This window comes from Arachis hypogaea, chromosome 13 (assembly GCF_003086295.3).
Source record: "Arachis hypogaea cultivar Tifrunner chromosome 13, arahy.Tifrunner.gnm2.J5K5, whole genome shotgun sequence".
In the NCBI taxonomy this organism is placed as follows: domain Eukaryota; kingdom Viridiplantae; phylum Streptophyta; class Magnoliopsida; order Fabales; family Fabaceae; genus Arachis; species Arachis hypogaea.
Window position 1 is genome coordinate 7,214,004 of NC_092048.1, and position 15,186 is coordinate 7,229,189.

The window sequence follows — 15,186 nt, forward strand, 5'->3', positions numbered from 1 at the left end:
ACACTGACACCCCTTAAGTATAAGACACGTTCTAATCTACTAAAAAAATTTCTGCCTAAAGTCCTTGCTAATTTAAGCATCGGAGTTTCTTGCAGGAAACACCTGACCTCTTCACGAGGAACTCGGACATGCGACACATCGGCATCAATAAGTCAGACGTTGCCATACAAAGGGATATGGACCTCACGTTCAGACCCAAATCAACATTTCAAGTAATCCTCGAAATAATATTCATCTATAATTCACATTGCCAATATAAAATATAATTGAGTAAAGTATCGTTTTTGTCCATAACGTTTGGGGTAAGTCTCAAAGTTGTTCCTAACGTTTTAATCGTCCTATTTAAATCTCTAAAGTTTCAAAATTGACTCAATGTTATCATGCCGTTAGGGATCCGTTAACAGAATTGACGGCAGGACAAAATTGAGATGATTTTGAAACGTTAGGAACTTAAATAGGACGAAAACGTTAGGGACAAAAATGATACATAAAAATAAATTTTAATTTAATTTTATCTTTCAATAATATTATTTTTTTACTGTACATAATATTCAATTATTTTTTAATTACATCTAAATAAATTATACATAGTCACATTACTTTCATTTTAAATAAATTTATTTTTTTATAATTTTAAAAAATTTTGATACATTAGAGACAAAAAGTATAATTTATATTTTATTGTATATATATATATATATATATATATATATATATTATTTTTTTCTTTTCTGCAAATTTATATACTAGTCATTCTACAAACATTTCATGATAACTAAAAATCTTTAAGAGTGAAATTAAAAAAAATTTATTTATTTAAAATAAAAGTAATATGATTAAATGTAATTTACTTAGACGTGATTAAAAAATAATTGAATATTCTGTATAGTAAAAAATTGATATTATTGAAGGATAAAATTAAAATTTATTTCTATGTATCATTTTTGTCCCCAACATTTTCGTCCTATTTAAGTCCCTAACGTTTCAAAATCGTCTCAATTTTGTCCCCGCCGTCAATTTTGTTAACGGATCCCTAACGATAGGACAACATTGAGTTAGTTTTGAAATGTTAAGGATTTAAATAGGACGATTGAAACGTTAGGAACAACTTTGGTACTTATCTCAAATGTTAGGGACAAAAACGATACTTTACTCAATATAATTATTTTTATTGATATAATTTTATGCAATAAATTAGATATATATAAAAAATGATTTTACATTGTAATAATAAAGTCATTTAATATAAACTCCTAGCTTTGAGCGAGGAGGGAGGGAGAGAAAGAAAGGGCAAAGGGGAGAAGCGGTTAGGGGCAGGCAATACGGAGAAAAGTGGAAATATCAAATTTTCGTTTGATGCGATGACGTATATCTCTCGAGATTGAGAACACTCAAGAAGACAACACAAACCAACCCAAACCCCCAATTTCTCGCTTCCAATGGAGGAGAAACGTCGCGATGCCGCACCTCCACCTCCTTCCGCCACCGCCGATTCACCCGCATCTGAGCCTACATCCACGCGCCGCCGTGCCGGAGCTCAGAAGCGCAAGGCCAGCTCCCTCTCCGGAAATTCCTCCTCCTCCACGCCTTCTAAGCGCGTCACTCGCGACAAGCCCTCACCTCTCCACCACCACACTCCTCCCCTTCACCACAATGGTCCTCTCACTAGGGCGCGTCAAATCCCCGCCTCCGCCGCCGCTGCGTCGTCTTCCGCGCCCGGTTCTGCCGCTGCTTCTGCTTCTGCTCCGCCGGCTGTGAAGCACTCGGAGCGCGGTTTAGGCGCGGACGCGGTGGCGCTGGCTGAGGAGATCAGGAAGGCGAGCGAGCGGGAGTCTCTGGAAGCTTCGATGGAAGCTGCGTTCGAAGCTATCAGATCTCGTGGAACTGATTCTCATGTCGTTCCGAGTCATTGCGGTGAGGATTTGTTCCTAATTTGTTCTTGTTTAGCTTTGGGACTTAAATTTTATGGTTTCAATGTTGTGAATTGTACATGACACATTCTTTATTTTACTTCATGTGATAATTGTTCACTTCGGTCTCTTGAAATGAGTGATTCAGCTTAACTGGCGTTTGAAGATATGATAGACTCTGTCAATTGGCATTTTACTTTCAACCATTTTGCATTTTGATTTTTTTTTCTTTAGTTCTATTGGTATCTGCAATTGTTGTATTATGTTACCCTTAGTTTGTATATTTGGTTGAAGAAGGCGAGGAAATTGAATGTGTTATTCTGAATTCAGAAATTTGAGTTAGGCAAGCTGAGCGGGTTTCTTCTCAAAATAAATTTTCAATGTTTAGTTATTGACTTATGATTTATCCTTTCACAATTGGCATTGAGTTTCAGGTTGGTTTTCATGGACTGATATTCATCCAATTGAAAAGTTTATGATGCCTTCTTTCTTTAATGGCAAAACTGAAAGTCGTACTCCTGATATATACATGGAGATAAGGAATTGGGTAATGAAGAAGTTTCATGCAAATCCCAACACACAAATCGAAGTGAAAGATTTGTCAGAGATTAATGTTGGAGACTTGGATTCTAGGCAAGAGATAATGGAGTTTTTGGACTATTGGGGTCTAATTAATTACCACCCTTTCCCATCTATGGGTTCTGCTGATGCCAGTACAAGTGATGATGGGGAGGCGGAAAGGAATTCCTTGCTTGAAAAATTGTACTATTTTGGAATGCACCAATTGCGTCCGCCTGTTGTTCAAAAGGCTAGCCTAATGACTCAAGCTACGACCTCTGGCTTGTTTCCGGAGTCTGCAATTGCTGAAGAATTGGTGAAACAAGAGGGGCCAGCAGTTGAGATGCTTGAGTATCATTGCAACTCTTGTTCGGCTGATTGTTCCCGCAAGCGTTACCATTGCCAGAAGCAGGTTGTTATCTGACTTTGAGTTAGTCATTGAAGTTTGTAATTAAGTGGTTCATGAAGGACTTTTTCATTTGCCTAACCTTAACTACATATATTTAATTTATAGTTCCTACTGTACTTCTCAAATATGGTGTTATTCGAAGCTTGATGTTCTTGTAGAAACACAGGGTAATGTACATTGTTTAGTGTAGTTGCATTTCCTACCATCTGAGTAAAAATTTTAACATGTTTTGCTTCTAGAAATCTTATTTGGTAACTTCTATTTGTCATCTCTGCAGCAGATATATTGTGTCAGATTTCAGATACCTTGTGGGTTTATGGTACAGAACCAATTTTAATCTTACCTGAATTGAATTAGATCTCTCAAAATATTTGTTCATTAAGTGCCCTATAGTAACATCTGTCAGTGGCGGAAGCATAAGCAGAAGTTAATATGTTATGAACAACATCATATTCAATAGTTCTGAAAAATCAACTCAGTGACCTGTTCAAATACTGGCTAACTTAGAAGAGAATGCATTAGGCCTGGTGTTTGCAGATTTAGAATGTCCTTATTCATGTAGGTTTTTTGTTGGCATAATGATTTTCGTTTAGTTTGCAACTAGTTGGTTAACTATTTTAACTTTTAGTTGATTTATCAAACATGCATTGTTGGAATGCTTGTTCCATTGATGATTATTTATTCGCATCTTTGTTTCATGTTATATATTTCATCAGTTGTGTGATGTGTCTGACAGGCAGATTTTGATCTATGTTCCGACTGCTTTAGTAATAGAAAGTTTGGCTCCGGGATGTCCTCATCGGATTTTATACTCATGGAACCAGCTGAAGTTGCAGGAGTTAGTGGTGGAAAATGGACTGATCAGGAAACCCTCTTGCTTCTTGAAGCACTAGAACTGTATAAAGAAAATTGGAACGAAATTGCAGAGCACGTTGGCACAAAATCAAAAGCTCAATGCATTTTGCACTTTGTTCAAATGCCTATTGAGGATGCCTTTATGGATTGTAAAGATGATGTTGAAACCAGTTGTAAAGAAACAGCAGATCCAGCTGCAACTAACAATGATGCATCTGCAAATAAAGATGCTTCTGAATGTAATGAGAATAACACTGGTGATAATACCGAAGGCCATGGTGAAGCTTCTAAGTCTGAAGAGGTTAAGGCAAAAGTAGATCAGGAGATTCCGAATCAAGAGGATGGTGTGGGTGAGAAAACCTGTGAGGGAACTTCTAAATCAGAAGATGCCGATAAAGTCAAAATTTGTCCAGAAGGAGGCAATGACTGTGCCCTGATTGCTCTCAAGGAAGCATTTGTAGCTGTTGGTTATTCTCCTGAACCCGAAGGCCCATCTTCATTTGCTGAAGTTGGTAATCCTGTCATGGCATTGGTAAGTTAAATGCTTGGGTGTATGAACAATTGCATTTCCAATTCCATGTTTTTGGACAGTCAACAAGAACTTAGTCTGAATTATTTATTTAAAGTCTTATCAGTTCAAAAATGATTTAAAATTAATTTTTATAGTTTTCTGTATATGTTGTTGTTATCATCTTGTTTTATACTGTTATATCTATTGCTTGCATGATAAGTAACAACTAACTTGCTAGTATTTAATTTTTTTTCTTATATACTATTTGTTACTGCTTAACTAATACTATGCTTCTACTTCCTTTCCTTCCTGTCATGTATATGTCTCCTTGTCAATGTTCAGTCTTATGCATTGATGTCATGCTTTTCTTTCTACAGGCAGCTTTCCTCGCACGCTTGGTGGGTCCTGATGTGGCTGTTGCTTCAGCTCATACCGCCTTAAAATCCATTTTGGGAAATTCTCCTGGCACCGAGCTTGCTGCGAGGAATTCTTTTATTCTGGGAGATCAACCAGATAATAAGGAACCAACTACGAGGTATGTGATGTTATGGAAAGTGTGCACTTTTGAAAATTCCATAACTATTCCATTTATGATTGGTTGGGACTTACAACTTTGTACCCAATATTGTCATAGGGATTCTAAAAATGAGGAAGGCCAGGATGGGATAAATGCAAAGCAGGATAAACCAATCTCAGAGGACAAAGATTTACCGAATGATCACAACAACATGGAAATTGAAGATAATGTTCCAGAAGATAAGAAACAGCTAGCTTCTGAAAATGGAGACTTGGAAAAATCAAATACTTCAAAGGAGCAAGCTATTATCAACCATGAGGGTGGGCTTGACAATGGTAATGGCTCCAGCAATTCGAAGCTACCCAATGATCAAGCACCATCCACTCTGCATGATTCTGGTGGTTCAACATCCAAGGCTGAAAATCCACCTAGTTCTGAGGAGCTACAAGAGCGAAGTTTGAATAAAGAACTGTCCCATTCAGAAGTGGAAACAAAGGACATGCCTGCTTCGGACTTGTGTCTGTCGGACAAGAATGGTCTTCGGCAGTCTGTTAAAGCTAATCTTGCAGGAAACCATCCAGAACCAGTAGAGAAAACAAAGAATACTGATGTTGTGTCTGATTCTGTGCCCTCAGACAAGGACAAGTCACAAACGCTATCTTCAAGTTCTGCTGGTGACACTCTGCAAAAGAAAGACTCCGTAATGGATGTTGAGCTGCCAGAGAAAAGTGAATCTCAGCCACCATGTGCTTCAGTTTCAACCGAACATAATGGGAAAGAAAATGATGTGGATATGATGTCTCCTTCGCATCCAGTTGGATCAATTTCTGGTGCTGAAAATGGCACAAAAGCAGGTCTGTCCTTTTTTCCCAACATCCAGACACATTTAGAAGAAAAACGAATGCAGTGGTTATTTGTAAACTAATAAGGGGTGTATGTAGAAACAAAAGTCTAATTCAGTATGAGTTTTTTGTCTCTTTAATTTTTATTTTGGGTGCGTCATAAATATATCAGTTAATGAAAACGAATATAACCTTCATATGATGACAGGCAAAGATCAAACAGAGAATGGTGCAAAAGGAGAAGACGATAGGACGGAGAAGAAAGATGATAACAATTTTGAGAAAGTAAAATGTGCTGCAGTCACAACACTTGCTGCAGCAGCAGTAAAGGCAAAAATTCTAGCAAATGAGGAAGAGGACCAAATCCGAGAACTTGCTTCTTCATTGATAGAAAAGCAGGTAATCTCTTAGCTTGTAAGGTTCATTGCATTGTATTTATATGTGCTGATTCGTTGACTTTGTTGGTGAATTTTATCAACTTGCAGTTGCATAAGTTGCAAGCAAAGTTGGCTTTTTTCAGCGATATGGAGAACTTAGTAATGAGGGTAAGGGAACATTTGGAGCGGTCACGGCATAAGCTTTTCCATGAGCGTGCTATGATAATTGCTTCTCGGCTTGGTATACCACCTTCCTCATCTAGAGGTGCACCACCAAACTTGCCAGCCAATAGAATTCCTATGAATTTTGCAAACTCGCTCCCAAGACCACAAATGATGATGAATCCCCAAAGACCACCAATTCCTCGACCTTTTAGCACGGCAGCTGCTACCATTCCAAACCCATTAGCATCTGCAACTGCAGCAGGAAACGCAGTTCGGCCACCGAGCCAGGAAAAACTTTCGTCTGTTGGGACAAAATAAATGTAGACTACATATGGAAGAAAATAGTTATAGTCGTCTTACTTACTGATCACCTGCCACCACTTTGACAATGTGAGTAAACATTTTGATTTTGTCGTGGTTCATTTCCTTCATCAAATGAATGATGACATATATTAAGATAAATTGTGTGTATAGTTAAGCAGACAGACCAGAACTAGGAACTGCAATGGAATTAGAATGAACATATGCAAAACAACTTGAGAATATACATGAAATCAAATATTCCTAGTTAAGAATACATAAAATCCTATTTCAATTGATAGAAATCATGCCTTTTCATGTAGATTGCTCTTCTTTCAACCTGTTTTTCACTCTGGTATATTGGGGATATTTACAACCAGATTTTGTTTTCTTTGCCCAGCACTGTCCTCAGCTCCCCATTCTTCTAAGTATGATTCCATTTAATAAATCTGATTATGATAGACTAGGAGAGGAATGAATGGTTAACCAGTGCTTCATTGCAAACTACTTTTTCTTTATTGTAAAAAATGTGTTTGATCCATTCTCCCTCCACCTTCTGTGCTGGTTTAGTTTATCCTTATAAAATGCCAGAGCAACTGGTTGATTTATCATTCTGTGCTTGTTAATTTATTTGACATCCCCAAATGGCTTGTTTGCTGCTCTAGTTGCTTATTTGGTTCTAATCTTGCTACTTTCTATAGATTAGTTGCTTGCATTATTAACTAATGATCAGTATTTGATGCAGTCAATTTGACGAAGGTCAAGTGCTGGTGAGGACTAACTCTAAATTGACAGCTATTGGGAGCTCAGTGACCACAATAGTGCATTGTTGTAGGCTCATCTTTTCTATATATAATGAGTGGCTAGAAATGAGAGGATGAAATATTTAGTGATATGATATATATTTGAATTTGTAGAGGGCAATTGGTTTTGTAGTTTTGAGGATGGTTTGATAACTTGAACAAGTGGATAGTTGTGCAAAACTGGTGCGTTCAATCCCTGTAACTTAAAAATGGTATTTACTATTTCATTATTGGGTAGGAGCAGCATATGGAAATTTGGGCGACTTTATTAAAGAATATGTCAACAAGTTAGCAAGGCAATGCTGCTTGTTTTACCATTCTCTTTTATCCAAATCCGCTTCCCAACCGAACTTTGAAAATTAAGGAATCTCCCCTTTAAGCGGTTTTGAAGACGTATTTTATTCACACCATCCAGTTTTTTATTCACTAGAGAGGATCCACTCCCTTTTAAAGGGTGTACTTAAATATTTTGGTTACTCAGACGGGCAAACATTAGGTTATGTTTTTCCTTGACCTAAGTTTAGTGGAATTGCCAAAGCTCAAACATGATAGAGCGAACCAAATTTAGATTATGTTCGTAGATGTGTGTAAAAATTTTATCGAATCCTAAGGCGCACCTTATACATGTGTGTGTGTCCTCACATTTATTCATTCTGATAGCTAATTATGATTCAGCCGGAATCCTGGTGCCAAAATCATGCTTGGCGACTTTCAATCAACGGTAATTACTGATCATGCCTCAACCGAGTCACAACGACAATTTATTTTTTCTACAAACCATGTCTTTACCCATCTAATTTGAACAATGTTTAAACTAAATGAAATAACAATTATCAACTAGTGATCGAAGAAAAATCGTATTATTATCCTTGATTCGTTGAACTCTGGGCGATTGTATCTAATAAGAAAAATAAGCAATCAAGTATTCATAACTGGAGGATTATCTTAGCCGTGCAAGCCTGTCACAATAATGGAATGACATACAAGGTGAAAAATTAATCCGATCAAACAGGCACCATGCAAATAGGTCTTGACCAATATGTTTTTGAGCAAACACCAATGTACAATGAAGCCTCAGACACCAGAAATAGCTAACACAGACAAATTTTATTGTATTGAAAACAAGTCTATATCTCAGCATTCACAACCTGTTGCCCGTTGCTGACTGCTGGTTCCAACATCAATTGTGTCGGGTAGGTATCTACAATAAAACAAAGTTACCACAATCAGAGCTTCGGTCAAGACGCGGAATCAATAACATATCGGATTATCTCAGTTTTTCCAAATTATATATGAGATCTATAAGGCTGTATTTGTTTCCAGGCACGGGATACCGAGATAAAGACACAATCATATTTGGCAAATGAGACATGGACACAAACATTGTGTTTAGAGTCACCAAAACAATTTATTATATTTTCCAAACACAGAGACATGGACACAATCATATTTTCCAAATTTAGTATATTTTGTTTCCTTCCTGACAAGAAAGACACTAAGATACTAAAAAACGACAATTTATTTTTTCATTTCTTCTTTTATTATCTATCAACTTTACATAATTATATTTTTTATCTTTATATTATTCTTCCTAAAATTTTTTGCAAGAAAAAAATGATTAAATTAGACTTTCATAATTTCTTCTTTCTTATATTTAATTTATCATCAAACAAAATACAACACTCATTTTTGTGTCCTTGTCATCTGTGTCTTGTTCTCATTATCCTGTCTTGTTCTGTTCTCAGAACTGAACGCAGCCTAATATCTGGTAACTAAATCAAGAAAAAAATGAAACGAAGAGCTAACTTAAAAAAATCGGTTATACTCATTTGCAGGGTATGATTATATAAACTGGAACCACTATATCCAATGTAACTTTAAAGTGCGGTGGTACTATCTAATGTAACTTCAAGGTGTAATAATGAGTAGTCAACTATTCAAGGATGCCCCCGCCTTATTATTATTATTATGTCAGTAATGGTTTGTAATTGTTTCCATAATCATCATTTATAGATCTTCCCCTTTGAAGAGAGTGAGAGACAAACATGGCTCTTGTGAGCTAAAACACCAACGGAATTATAGTATGTTCCCCCAACCAATCAACTGATTCTATAATCAGAGATTCTAAATGTATTTGTGCCTGCATTTGTTCACATACACTAAAGAAGAAGAGAGATAACATTTGAGAACTTACAATTCCTCTTCTTCCCCACTTTTCAGGGCATTCTTGGCTATGCACTGGAATGCTTCTTCAACGTTAATACCTTCCTTGGCAGATGTCTCAAAATATGGGATATTTCCTTTTGATGCACACCAAGCCCGAGCCTTCTTTTCCGAAACCTGCAGTGACACAATCACTTTCTTGTGTTCAGTAGTTCAGCTGTCCAGCAGTATATTTCAGGTATTTTATGAGTATGAACACATCTGACCTAATCAAACATTTGATGGAAAGAAAAGAAACATGGAAAACAGCCAACTTTAGGAAAGAGAAAACGTACCACTCTACTGTTTCCACCATCAATATCTACCTTGTTTCCTATAACAACAAAAGGAAAATTCTCTGGATCGGAAGGACTAGCCTGAAAAAATTATTGCACAGCTTAACATTTGAAAAATCACTTGGACATTGCTTGTGATAATAGATAAGACTGAGAAATATGTCCAGCAAGAGGAACGCAGGCCTACCTGAATCAGAAATTCCTCCCTCCAGTTGTTAAGGTTGTCGAATGATTTCATTGAATTAACATCATATACAAGAACACAGCAATCAGCCCCACGGTAGAAAGCAACTCCTAGGCTTTGGAATCTTTCCTGACCAGCTGTATCCCAAATCTGCAAGGAGCAAATATTAAAATAAAAATAAAGAATAGTAAAATTTGACAACTGTTGTAGCTTAAAACTTTCAAGAGATAGCAAGAGAATTGTTGTATCATGTATCTAGATAAGAGTCCAAGCATTATTTATATGACAAAGTTACATAGATGTATCAGATAGCACTAGTGTGAGATCATTATATCTAATCACATGTATGTGCCTCATCCAAATGTTTCATATGATGAAAAACAATTTCTGAGACACAATAGGAAACAGTACCAACTGATACAACCACAATCCCATTTTCAAAGACATCAAGAAGACAAGAACCAATAGGTTTCAAAGACATCAACTGATACACTTTAAGGCTTAGGCTTTCTAATATTAAAGGTACAACAAGGAAAGAATCTTAATCCGAGAAATCATCACAAATGGTAAGAGTCTCGGGTAAATATGTTATGCTTTTCCAACTAAGTGTTTTTTTTCCACAAGCTGATAATATCACTCAGAAACAACATATCCAACTTCGTTCACTTAGAGAGTTGCAGCCTAAGTTCTTTACCTAAAATCAGTATGTATTATGAAATATAACATATAAAATACAGAAAAATCTAAGTAGTATCAGATAAATTAATAGTCCAACACATAGTATTTTTCAAGCAACTAGTCAGATATATCCCTGAGATTCGCCAACTTACCTAATTATCCAGTTTATGCATATGGATATGGTCAAGCACACACACATGCACCAAAAAAAAAAAAAAAAAAAAAGCACAACTGAGTACCGTTCACAAACCTGCAAGGTGAAAAGCCTATCTTCAAATTGCACCTCCTTTGTTAAAAAGTCCGCTCCAATGGTTGCCTTGTACTGGTTGCTAAACTTCTTATTCACATATCTAAATTATATTTGTTAGGGAAATGCATGCTTTTAAGTCTACTCAACCGAAATTCAATATGTAACCCCTTGGTACAGCGCTAAACTATACGAAACAAATCGCGTAAAAAAAAAAAAAGAATAAACTAAGCAAGGACGAATGAATTTGAAGAACCAACTACCAAAGGATACTGATTCATCAAAGATGTCTTCCCCACCCTGCAACAGCACAAACAGTGTTACATAAACGCAAGCTGCTACCAAGATTGAAAGTGCACATATGATTCAAATCACTATCACATATAGTGAAAATTTCTTTGCAGTATCAACCAATCGTGCGTATGCATCAAGAAAAAAAGTTGAAAACAAAAGGCAATTTCCGCAGCAGAAAGCGACAAAAATACAAGATCCTAGGGAGAAAATTTTTTTTCGATCGAATTGAGCTAAGTAGGTAGCAGAAAAACGGAAATCGTGAAGGTTAAAGCAAAGATCTGCAGAGAAATGATGTTTGCAACAAAGAAGAAAGAGTGGAATCGAAAAGTAACTTACCCGCTGTCACCGAGAATGATGACCTTCAATAGAGTTCTTCTTCTGGAAGGCATGGTTACTTTTTCACCGATCGGGAAAAAAAAGTGTAACTGCTTTTTGTTGTTGTTCTGTTAGAGAGATCGGAAAAAAGGTGTAACCGCTTTCTGTTGAGAGTCTCAGCAAAGCAGTTGCGTTGAGAGTTAAGACTTGGTGCGAGCTTTCTAGTCCTCCTCAAATCAAAGCACACACACAACACAACCCCCAATCTTTTTTCTTCTTCTTTTTTATTTTTAATTTTTTTCCTTCTAATATTGAGAAGAATATTCCCCTGCTGACAGCTGTAGCTGATTCACACACTAATTTAATAAATAAACTTCACTTAAATGGCAAATTACAAATTAGTACAAATTTCCAACTTTCTCTTTCTTTTTTTTTTCCCTAATCCTATTTCTGCAGTTCACTGTTGTAACTTGTAAGGGTGCGTTTGGAAAATTTGTTGGAAGAGAAGAAGTACGTTTAGACTTCTTGAAAGCTTCAACTTTTGGTTTGGCAAAATTTTTTTTCATGAACGCAGAAGTGATTCTGCTGCCAAAACCAACGTTTACAAGAAGCAACTATTTTTAGCTTCTGCGTTTTCCTAACGAGCTTTTTAGCCATGATACTAACCATTTATTTATCTTTTACCAATTTTATCCTTCATGTATATTATTATATTATTTATAAAATTCTTGTTATTTCTATTTATATGAACTCTATTTTTTTATTTTTTATTTTTTTTATTTTTTTCAACTGTTTGTTTGATATTATACATTTTTATAATTGTGATTTTTGTATATTATGTTTGTTATTATCTTTTTATAATATGATTTATTGATTCTATTAGGTAAAATAAATTAAACAAAAAATTAACTGTAAATAATAATAATAATAAAAAATTATAGCATACTAAAAATAGTGTACTAAAAGTATACTATATAAAAAGATCATCAAGAATTTTCAGATTTATTTTCGTTACTATAAAGTAAATATTTAATTTTTTTATTATTTTTAGTACTCTCTTTTATAATTGTAATTCCCATATACTATGTTTTAGTGTAATTTTTTATAATATAGAGTATGATTCTATTAAAAAAATAAATTAAATAAAAAATTAATCATAGATAATAATAAAATCATAAACGTTGAATTCCAAATTAATATTAAGAATAAAATTATTAAGAGTACTAGAATAAGAGTACGATGTAAAAAAATACTAAAATGTAACATATTTGATTAAATATTCTTTTATATATATATATATAAAATTTATATTGTTTTATTTTTATTTAAAAATATATTTTATCTATTTTTATATGTTATTTTTATTTTAGTAAGTAAATATTAATTTTATTATAAAATTAACTAATAAAATTTATTTAAATATCTAAATTAAAATTATAGGATAATATAAAAAAATTATTTAAGTTGAGGTTTATTTTAATAATTTTTTATCTAAAAGTGATTTTAAATGGTATAAGCCAAACAACATTTATTTTACTAGAATTAATTTTGATACAAAAATTACCAAACATAAATCACTTTAACACAAACTTACTTTTTATCAAAATCAAGTTTGCAAAATCAATTTTATACAAACTCCCGTTTACAAACTATAATCCAAACACACGCTAAGACCTAAGAACACCGAAACGAGCTAATTAGCAAATATTATGTAGATAAAGTCTATTGTGCATTTGCCGGACAAGAAAACTACGCGATTAAGTAACTTCGCATGAGTTATAAAATATATTCGTAGCAAATTTACGTGTCATGTATAAATATTGGTAAAAATCCACGTGTAGTTAATTTTATGTAAAATTAATAATTGAGAGTTGTTAAATGATAATTTAATTAGATTAATCGAATTTTTTAATAATTTTTAATTATCAATTTCATATAAAATTAACTGTATCTAAGTTTTCACAACAAAATTTATGTTATAGATAAAAAATTTTGTGTTATGTAAAAAAATTATGTTATATTTATAAAATGTTTTGTGTATAATTTTCTTTGTATTATTTATCAAAATTTATGTACTATGTTAATAAATTTTTGTACTTTTTAATAAAAAATTATGTGTTGAAAAAACACAAAGAAAAGTGATACATGGGCACATATTTTTTTGTTAATTTTGTGTAACTTAGTTAAATTTAATTATAAAAATATTTGTTCCAATGAATTATAGTTCAAATATTATAATTTAATATAGTCAATGAGCTATAACTCAATGACATAGTCTTTTCATATTCACTTAGAGATGGTGGGTTGGAGTCTCCCTATATTTGATAGAAAAAAAAATGGTATAATCTAATATCATAATGTTTAAGGACTAACAATTAGTTTCTACTTCCATTGGAGGTTATAAAATCTATTTATAAGAGTCATTTTAAAATATCAAATTCAAAATGTAAAGTTTAAACAAGCTGAATAATTATTATTTATATAGAGAAAATGATAAATATATTTTTAATTTTTTAATTTAAAAAAAAAATTAATTAATTAAAAATATAAAAATATTTTTCATCTTTTGTTGTGACTCAAGATAATAGTTGTGTTGCTTGTAGTAATTTCAAGTCTTTGTTAATCGTCCTCTGCAATTGCATGATTATCGCTCATAGAACATGAAACTATGAAAGAACTTGGATGTTAGATTGAATAGTGATAATTTCTTCAACAAACCTCTCTTAGCTTGGTTAGTGAAGAATATATATCTACCCAATCTCTCTTTAAAGGAGTTTTGTAGCCTCTTATTTTTGTATGAGTACTATATGGTTCTATTGTAACAAATTCATTTTTGACAGATCCAACGCCTTGGAGGTGGAGTCATATTACTTAGCTAAAGACTATTATTTGTTCCAAACAAAATTCTCTCAAACAAAAAGAAAAATTGGTGAATTTAAGAAAGACAAATTCATTGACATTTTCACAAACAACATTTTGCTAACTTGGACAGTTCAATTTCTAAGGATGGCAAAGCAGCATATAATGGTATTACTCTTGAATCTTTCATCTATGAATAGTGGACGATTTCTTTTCTAAATATATAAGAAATTAACCTATATTGTAGCAGTTATTCATTAAGTGGACAATATTAATAATAGTGAGAGCACAATTACTTATACTCTAAATCGGATTGGATATAGATAGTGATATTCGTGTTTTAAATAAGTCGGGTTGGACACACTCTCCTCTAAGTACTTCTTTAGGTCAATTTCTTTTAAATAACTCCTTTTCGACCATAAGTTTAAGTGTTTAGGCTATAGTATGAACTATTATTATATGTGTTTTTTCCTTACTCCTATATTTTTCTTTGTTATCATGATTACTCTATCAAAATTTCTTTTTTATCAATATAAACATCAACAACTCCGAATTGGATCGGTCTCTCCTCAACAAATAATTGCTTGGGCAAAAAAAATCTTACCTAATGGAGAGATAGTTGGGGAGGTAACAAAGCCCTATATTTTTCATTACAAAACTAATAAGCCTAAAAAAAATGGATTATTTTGCGAAAGAATTTTTGGGTAATTTTTGTCAAATTTTTGCTCTGTTTTGCATAAAAATATGTGTTTAGATAAGTTATTTTGAATGAAAAAATATATTTTTTAAAAAATAAAGTATTTTTATTCAATTTTAAATTTATTTGGATATATTTTTTTTAAAAAGTATTTTATTAAAAAATAA

The 15,186-nt window shown here is 33.4% G+C and overlaps 2 protein-coding genes across 3 annotated transcripts; one reads left to right on the forward strand and one right to left on the reverse strand.

The window, feature by feature from the left end:
* Positions 1–1,229: 1,229 nt before the first annotated feature.
* On the forward strand, positions 1,230–7,520 carry LOC112736874 (SWI/SNF complex subunit SWI3D). Of its 2 annotated transcripts, none has more exons than XM_025786519.3 (8): positions 1,230–1,914; positions 2,345–2,880; positions 3,614–4,264; positions 4,621–4,778; positions 4,878–5,614; positions 5,811–6,001; positions 6,088–6,534; positions 7,178–7,520. In XM_025786519.3, the coding sequence occupies exons 1-7, from the start codon at positions 1,440–1,442 to the stop codon at positions 6,460–6,462; spliced, it is 3,123 nt and encodes a 1,040-aa protein (XP_025642304.1). In that variant the 5' UTR covers positions 1,230–1,439; the 3' UTR covers positions 6,463–6,534; positions 7,178–7,520. The 2 variants fall into 2 exon arrangements, with proteins under 2 accessions (XP_025642304.1, XP_025642305.1); XM_025786520.2 differs by having other exon boundaries at positions 7,190–7,520.
* Positions 7,521–8,170: 650 nt separating this feature from the next.
* On the reverse strand, positions 8,171–11,909 carry LOC112736879 (ras-related protein Rab7). The gene is made up of 7 exons (XM_025786526.2): positions 11,485–11,909; positions 11,128–11,154; positions 10,858–10,957; positions 9,933–10,079; positions 9,746–9,826; positions 9,442–9,587; positions 8,171–8,448 (listed from the first exon to the last, which is right to left on the reverse strand). Exons 1-7 carry the CDS (start codon positions 11,535–11,537, stop codon positions 8,382–8,384), a joined length of 621 nt encoding a protein of 206 aa, XP_025642311.1. The 5' UTR covers positions 11,538–11,909; the 3' UTR covers positions 8,171–8,381.
* Between the last annotated feature and the right edge of the window lie 3,277 nt (positions 11,910–15,186).

Coding starts and splice junctions, on each gene's coding strand:
- LOC112736874 (XM_025786519.3), top strand. CDS start 1,440: ATGGAGGAGAAACGTCGCGATGCCGCACCTCCACCTCCTTCCGCCACC. Junction 4,265..4,620: donor GTAATCCTGTCATGGCATTG/GTAAGTTAAATG, acceptor TTCTTTCTACAG/GCAGCTTTCCTCGCACGCTT. Junction 4,779..4,877: donor AATAAGGAACCAACTACGAG/GTATGTGATGTT, acceptor ATATTGTCATAG/GGATTCTAAAAATGAGGAAG.
- LOC112736879 (XM_025786526.2), bottom strand. CDS start 11,537: ATGCCTTCCAGAAGAAGAACTCTATTGAAGGTCATCATTCTCGGTGAC. Junction 11,155..11,484: donor ATCATTCTCGGTGACAGCGG/GTAAGTTACTTT, acceptor GTGCTGTTGCAG/GGTGGGGAAGACATCTTTGA. Junction 8,449..9,441: donor AGTGGGGAAGAAGAGGAATT/GTAAGTTCTCAA, acceptor GTTTTATTGTAG/ATACCTACCCGACACAATTG.